This window comes from Penaeus japonicus, unplaced genomic scaffold, assembly GCF_977035675.1.
Source record: "Penaeus japonicus unplaced genomic scaffold, GWHDUDI00000001_assembly GWHDUDI00000016, whole genome shotgun sequence".
NCBI classification, from domain to species: Eukaryota; Metazoa; Arthropoda; class Malacostraca; order Decapoda; family Penaeidae; genus Penaeus; species Penaeus japonicus.
The window spans coordinates 23,999,782-24,007,986 of record NW_028234418.1 but is presented as its reverse complement, the minus strand read 5'-3'; the positions used below and the strand labels follow the sequence as shown (position 1 = coordinate 24,007,986).

The 8,205-nt window shown below is 38.5% G+C and overlaps 1 protein-coding gene across 2 annotated transcripts in view; it reads left to right on the top strand.

Annotated features, from left to right (window-relative positions):
• LOC122266273 (uncharacterized) overlaps positions 1 to 7,950 on the top strand; it is a 12,320-nt gene extending 4,370 nt beyond the window's left edge. For both annotated transcript variants that reach the window (XM_043035933.2, XM_043035932.2), the window contains exons 2-4: positions 717 to 747; positions 3,643 to 3,718; positions 5,708 to 7,950. In XM_043035933.2, the coding sequence (XP_042891867.2) occupies positions 717 to 747; positions 3,643 to 3,718; positions 5,708 to 7,698 (2,098 nt within the window). In that variant the 3' untranslated portion in view covers positions 7,699 to 7,950. The remainder of the gene's footprint in view (positions 1 to 716; positions 748 to 3,642; positions 3,719 to 5,707) is intronic.
• The last annotated feature ends 255 nt before the right edge of the window (positions 7,951 to 8,205 follow it).

Sequence of the window (8,205 nt, the reverse complement as noted above, 5' to 3'; positions counted from 1 at the left end):
TGATAAATTGTCAGTGAGGTCCACAAGATCAATATTGCCATAACTTAGGTGTGCTGTAAGAGAGAAAGACAGACAATTATCAATGTGTGGTTGCCTTCTCATTACTTAACCAAGATAGTACAGTAACACTTAAAATAGAATTTCATGGACATTTCTCACTCTTCATTTCACCTCTCCTCTGCTCTCCTCCCCTCCCCTCCCCTTCCTCTTTCTCTTCCTCTTCCTCTTCCTCTTCATTTTCCTCCTCACCCTCACCCTTACCCCCCTTCCCCCCCTTCCCCCCCTTCCCCCCCTCTTCCTCCTCCTCCTCTCCTCTCCTCTCCTCTCCTCTCCTCTCCTCTCCTCTCCTCTCCTCTCCTCTCTATGTACATGCATACATACAAACACATATATTTGGCCCTGTCCCTCATTATCACAACTGTTGTTATTATCATCATTATCATTGTCATTATTGTTAATATTATTAGTGGTATTGTTATTATTTTCATTGTTATTGTGATCATCTATTTATATAGATGATAACAATTATCATCTATTTATTTTTATAATCATCATCATTATCATTATTTTTTTATATTATCATTGCAGTTATCATTGTTATTATTTTTGTTATTGTTATTATTTATGTTGTTATTATTTTGATAAAATTATGATTATAATTATAATTATTATATTATTTCATTATAGCCTTGGATTGACGTTAAGTATAATTTCAGGTCTTACCTCGGAGATGCGGTCCGTGAACAGGTAATTTATCCGTTTTATATTGATGTATTATTGTTGTTTTGTTTTTTGCCTTTTTGTGTTTTATATTTGTAATATGTTTGATTAGTTTGTTTTTGTGTTCTTATCGATAACATTTTTTTTATATTTTTTTCATTTTCACTTCAGTATTATTATGTTATCATGGTTATTATTGTCTATTTGTCTCTTTATAAAGTAATGATATTTCCATTTTTATTCCTGAGAAAAAAAAAATTGATTAGAGAGAAAGAAAGAAAGAAAAAAGGAAGGGTAATTTGGAGGAGGAATGAAGAAGGAGAGGTGGAGTAGGAAAGAAGAGGGAGAGGTAGAGGTAGAGGAGGAGGAGAGAAGAGGGAGAGGTAGAGGAGGAGGAGAGAAGAGGGAGAGGTAGAGGAGGAGGAGAGAAGAGGGAGAGGTAGAGGAGGAGGAGAGAAGAGGGAGAGGTAGAGGAGGAGGAGAGAAGAGGGAGAGGTAGAGGAGGAGGAGGAGAGAAGAGGGAGAGGTAGAGGAGGAGGAGGAGGAGGAGGAGAGAAGAGGGAGAGGTAGAGGAGGAGGAGAGAAGAGGGAGAGGTAGAGGAGGAGGAGAGAAGAGGGAGAGGTAGAGGAGGAGAAAAGAAGAGGGAGAGGTAGAGGAGGAGGAGAGAAGAGGGAGAGGTAGAGGAGGAGGAGAGAAGAGGGAGAGGTAGAGGAGGAGGAGAGAAGAGGGAGAGGTAGAGGAGGAGGAGAAGAGGGAGAGGTAGAGGAGGAGGAGAGAAGAGGGAGAGGTAGAGGAGGAGGAGGAGAGAAGAGGGAGAGGTAGAGGAGGAGGAGGAGGAGAGAAGAGGGAGAGGTAGAGGAGGAGGAGGAGGAGGAGGAGGAGGAGGAGAGAAGAGGGAGAGGTAGAGGAGGAGGAGGAGGAGAGAAGAGGGAGAGGAGGAGGAGGAGGAGGAGAGAAGAGGGAGAGGTAGAGGAGGAGGAGAGAAGAGGGAGAGGTAGAGGAGGAGGAGAGAAGAGGGAGAGGTAGAGGAGGAGGAGAGAAGAGGGAGAGGTAGAGGAGGAGGAGAGAAGAGGGAGAGGTAGAGGAGGAGGAGGAGGAGAGAAGAGGGGGAGAGGAGGAGGAGGAGAGAAGAGGGAGAGGTAGAGGAGGAGGAGGAGAGAAGAGGGAGAGGTAGAGGAGGAGGAGGAGGAGAGAAGAGGGAGAGGGAGAGGAGGGGGAGAGAGGGGGGGGGGGGAGAGGAGGAGGAGAGAAGAGGGAGAGGAAGAGGAGGAGAAGAGAAGAGGGAGAGGTAGAGGAGGAGGAGAGAAGAGGGAGAGGTAGAGGAGGAGGAGAAAAGAGGGAGAGGTAGAGGAGGAGGAGAGAAGAGGGAGAGGTAGAGGAGGAGGAGGAGAGAAGAGGGAGAGGTAGAGGAGGAGGAGGAGAGAAGAGGGAGAGGTAGAGGAGGAGGAGGAGAGAAGAGGGAGAGGTAGAGGAGGAGGAGGAGAGAAGAGGGAGAGGTAGAGGAGGAGGAGAGAAGAGGGAGAGGTAGAGGAGGAGGAGGAGAGAAGAGGGAGAGGTAGAGGAGGAGGAGGAGAGAAGAGGGAGAGGTAGAGGAGGAGGAGAGAAGAGGGAGAGGTAGAGGAGGAGGAAAGAAGAGGGAGAGGTAGAGGAAGAGGAGAGAAGAGGGAGAGGTAGAGGAAGAGGGAGAGGAGAAGAGAAGAGAAGAGAAGAGAGGAGAAGAGAAGAGAAGAGAGGAGAAGAGAGGAGAAGAGAAGAGAGGAGTAGAGAAGAGAAGAGAAGAGAAGAGAAGAGAAGAGAAGAGAAGGAGGAGAGAAGAGGGAGAGGAGTAGGAGGAGGAGAGAAGAGGGAGAGGAGTAGGAGGAGAGAAGAGGAAAAGGAAAGGATAGGGTAGAATAGGATAAGGTGGAGAGGAATATGATTTTGTTGATTATCTTTATATAGTTAGTCTCATATATATATTTGTCTAAGTGTGTAAGTTCTTTCCTCTACTTTCTTTTCTCATGTCCAAGAATGAAGAGCTTAACCCTCTCTGGACGGGTGGTACAGTACTGTACCGCTCATTCAAAAGCCCAGTGGCCGGGCAGCACAGTATTGTGCCAGCCATTCAATTGATTTAGGCCTAATAATTCGAACGCCCCGGCATTGTGACATTCAAGGCTAGAATGCCCCCGTCGTGGATGTGTTAATTATGGAACACTTATTTATATTCTTAAGATATCAGCAGAGCTTAATTTTGGGATAATTTAGAATTCTAGAATTTCCAGGTTAAATAAAAAGAGAGAGAAAAATAGAAAATCAGATTATATTTCATTTTGCTTGTATTATTGAATAGACCCAAAACATGTTTCTTGCAATGGAATATTAAAGTTATCACTCTGAGCTAAGTTTCAACATACACATAATTGAACACAAAATATGCATGTACTGTCCATAAAGGTATTGTTTTGTTAATTCTTTTTACAAAGAGTAGGTTCCACAAGCAGAAAGTAAGTAGAGTAGTTGTACATCATTGTTCTAAAATGTATATAATAGTATGCTGGCTTTTGTCAGAGAATTACTAATGAAATTTTGGAATAAACTGATCCCACCCAGTTTTATTTTGCCATAATGATGAATTATATATTGGTTGATAACATTTTATAATTAAAGTAGCAGTCTGAATTGGAAGTTTAAAGATGAAATATGAGTATTTAGCAACTCCCTCCTAATTATGTTAATACATGGACTTCATGTCCGAATTTGTTTTAGCATGAATCTAAAAAGAATTTCTAAGAAATGCTTTTATGATTTGATAATTTGAGCCTGAATAAGTGGTTGCCATAATTGATAATATTTCAAGGAAACCCTTTTGTATCTGTTATCTAATAAATATTTTTTTCCAATTCACAGATAAACAAATTAATCTGTTTTTATATTTTCAGGAGAACATGGATTATTATCACGGCCGGGCATGGGAATATGAAAGATCTGGATTATCAGGATTTCAGTCGAGAAAAGGTATTTTCCCATATTTTTGGACCATGAATGATTATTATTATTATTATTATTTTTATTATTTTTATTATTATTATTATTATTATTATTATTATTGTTATTATTATTGTTATCATCATTATTGTTATTATAATTATAATATTGTATTATTACTGTCATATTGTCATTATTATTATGGTTATGATCATTATTATTGGTAATGTTGCTGCTTTTGCTGCTACTATTATTATTATTATTGTTATTATTATCTTGTCATAATAATAGTTATTATTATTATTATTATTTTTATCATGATGATAAAAAATATTTTTGTTATAACTGTTATTTTTATCAAGAATTTTGTTGTTATTATTATAATAATAATAATAATAATAATAATAATAATAATAATGATAATGATAATAATAATGATTATTACTATTACTTTTACTATTACTATTACTATTACTATTATTGTTACCTTTATTGTTGTTATTATTATTTTTATTGTTTTTGTTATTGCTATTATTGGCTTTATCATCATCATCATCATCATCATCATCATCATCATCATCATCATCATTATCATTATCATCATCATTATAATCATCATCATAGTAATAATGATAATAATTGTGAATATTGTTTTCATTTATCAGTTTTGTATTTTTTGCAATTCAATATGAGCTTTCCGTCTCCATTTTCAGGAACATATTTATTTTTTTGTTTTCTTCTCTGCCTCCTGCTTTCCTTTCCTCTTCCTCCTTTTCCTACTCTCCTTCCACTTCTTCCTCTTCCTCCATCTCTTCCTCCTCCTCCTCCTCCTCTTCCTCCATCTCTTCTTCCTCCTCTTCCTCCCTCTCTTCTTCCTCCTCTTCCTCCATCACTTCTTCCTCCTCTTCCTCCATCTCTTCATCCTCCATCTGCTCTTCCTTCTCCTCCTCCTCCTCCTCCTCCTCCTCCTCCTCCTCTTCCTCCTCCTCTCCTCTTTGCCTCCTCTTTATTCTTTATTATTCCTTATTATTCTTATTGTTCTTTTATCATCATCCTCTTCACTTCCCTCTTCTTTCTTCTCGTTCTTATTCCAATTCATATTCTGAGACTTATTCTTATTCTCCTTTATATCAACACCTTTACTTCCTTCTTTTTCACTTGCTCCTTCTGCTTCTCCTTCTCCTACTTCCTCTTCCCCTTCCCCTTCCCCTTCCCCTTCCCCTTCCCCTTCCCCTTCCCCTTCCCCTTCCCCTTCCCCTTCCCCTTCCACTTCCCTACCCCCTTCCCCTTCTCCTCCTCCTCCTTCTCCTTCTCCTACTTCTCCTTCTCCTTCTTCTCCTTATCCTTATCCTTATCCTCCTTCTCATTCTTCTCCTTCTCCTTCCCCTTCCCCTTCCCCTTCCCCTTCCCCTTCTCATTCTTTTTCTTCTTCCACTTCATTTTTTTCCTTCTTCTTGTCTTTGTTTTGTTTTTTCTTCTTTTTTTCTTCTTCCTTTTCCTCTTTTTCTTTTTTTCTCTTTCTTCTTTTTCTTCGCTTTCTTTTTCTTCTCTTTCTTTTTCTTCTTTTTCTTCTTCTTCTTCTTCTTCTTCTTATTATTATTATCAATATTATTATTATTATTATTCTACTACTTCTTCTGTTTCATCTTCTATTACTTGTTTTGTCATTGTTCTAGTTCTTCCTTCTCCTCCACCTTCACCTCCACCTCGTCCTCCTCGCCTACTTCTTCATCCTCATCATCTTCCTCTTCTTCCTCCTTCTTCTTCTTCCTCTACTTCTTCTTTTGCTTCTTCTGCTTCTTTTTCTTCTTCTGCTTTTTCTGCTTCTGCTGCTTCTTCTTCTTCTTCTTCCTCCTCTTCCTCTTCCTCTTCTTCCTCCTCCTCCTCCTCCTCCTCCTCCTCCTCCTCCTCCTCCTCCTCCTCCTCCTCCTCTTTTGAATATTGTAACAATTCAGAATCAAGATTTATGATACTTTCTGATACAAGAAAGAAATTAACATTATTGTCTTATCTTTAAAGGAATCAGATCGAGCTTACATGAAGAAAGCAATGAGGATAACCACAGCCAGTACGAAGAAATCAACACTGATGATAGTGACACACTTGGCTACAGCAACGAAGATCTCGACAACCTTGTTGACAGTATTCCTCTTGATGACAGTTGTTTTCAGAGCAATGTAAATGCGCCGGATTCTGCACCAGTGATCAGCTTTATGGATAAGTGGGAATCGTGGCTCAAACAAAGCACCAACCGCAAGGACGACTCTGTTGCGTTTAATTGGTTCTTGGCTGATAACACAGACAGCGAACAGAGCATAATGGGTTACTCCCTAAAGTATTGTGAGTCATGTGAAACCTACTTCACTAAGAACCATGATTATCAACAACACCTAAAGTTTTGCATAATTTATCCAGTGTGCAAAGTTTGTAAAATGACCTTCAGGAACCGTTCTAAATTACATAAGCACATCGTTAATTACCAGCACATGGTAAAGGAAATCTGGGAGAGAGTGACACAGGCACAGTATGTTAGGCTGTGTAGAGAGGGAAGAGTCTTTACTAATGAATATCTTTCTGTCAAGCAGCGTCCAAATAAAAGAGCGCTCAGACAAAAATGGCAAGGGCAAGGGAAGGGCAATGTGATGAGGCAGCACAATAGCATTTCCTCAAAACCTCCTGTTAATGTCATGTCAGAGTCATCATTTTCAGGGACAGTGGAATCATATTCAGATGTCTTGGAAAAGGAGGCTAAAAAGAGTTCACAAGAAAAGCTTGTGACGGATGTCTTAAATAGAGTGGATACAAAAAGTCTCCAGACTGATGGCTGCAACAAGAATGAAGCTAATAAAACTGAAATAAGAAAGGAAAACATGCCTACAAAAAGGCTTCATACTCTGTTTTTCTGTCAAATGTGCAACACATATTTCATATATCTACAAACATTTAAAAATCACAAAGGAAATTGTAAAGGGAAAAATACTTGTATGGTGTGTTTCCAGAGTTTCCAGAATTTCAAGCTCCTCCTAAATCACATAAGAGAAGAGAAACACGCTGTGCAACAGGAAACTGCACATATAATTGCAAGTCATAAAACTTTTAGGAGACTCCTCAGAACCAAGAGAATTGCCCCATGTGATGTTTCAAAATATCAAACAGAGGCAAATGAAAAGTTAAACCAGCTATCTGGAACACCAGTCAGTGAAATAAACATAGAAGAAACTTCTGTTGAAGAAAACACACCAAAGGAGATGATAGTTAGCGAAAAATGTGATGAAACAATATTATGGGAGAAGGATAGTTTATCCAAGGAGAAAAGTGAGATAGTGAGCAAGGGATGCATAACAGAGGGTACCAGTGAGCATTTGCCAGGAGACAAACAGATTATCAAAGCCATGTCTGTAGAAAAAGAGGTTTGTGCTGATTCAGAAAACTGCCAAGATATGTTAGATGGAGTTAGAATTAGCAAAGAGGAGTTTGCTTTGGGTCAAGATGATACAATGGATGATCATATCAAACAAAGCCCAGTGTCTCCGAGTGACAGTGGATGTCAGATGGATGATATCTGCCATGACATAGATGGCCCTTTTATTGGCTTGGATATTAAGGAAGAGGTACTAGAAGAAAGTGTAAATACTTCATTTCAAGATGTTGAAAGAGAGAAGATAGGAGAAGCATTTGATATTAATATAAAAGAAGAGAGGGATAAATGTAGCACATTGCCAAATCAAACCTTAAAAAGAAAACAGAGTTACAAGCCTCTACCAAAATCTGTGAAAATAGCAAGGCTGGAACACAAAACCGACTCCCTCACAAAATATCTTGAAGTGCAGAGACATCCTGAGAGACAGGTCCGTTGCATAAAGCTAAGACTAAGGACCGAGAATTGTCCAGGTTGTATGGAATCAGTTGATGCCAGATCAGCTGTCCTGAATACAGTGACCTTAGAAGTATCTATGTGGTGTAAGACTTGTGCTTGGAATATACTCTTTACTGATTTCTTTCATCCATAATAGAGACAACAGTATAAAAAAAACATATGATAGAGTATTTATTTCATGTCTGAAATTTTACAGAATTTTGTCATTTTGAAGAATGTATTATTTTTATACTTTAGTCCTTTCTGTCTTTTTTCCCAGTCAGTGTTGATCATTTTCATCATTATCATCATCATCCTTAGTTCATGTCGTAAATTTTATATTTTGGTTCCCATTCTGTAAGATTTTTTATTTAACACTTTCAATAAAATGAATACCCCTTGTGAAGAAGTTGATTTCTTTATATGTAGATTCCTTAATTTCATATGGTTTTATATTATGTGCAAAGTTTAGCAAAGAAATGTGATTTCATTTTCCATGTCAGTGTTCCCAAATAATGTGATCTGACAAAGATGTATTTTTGATATGTTATTATATTTGGCAAATGGATCATAATTTCAAGTTGATCAATGTTAGCTGTAGCTATTTTGTATGTATGTATGTTCATCAAGTTTTGTAACTTCTCATACTTTGATTTTATAG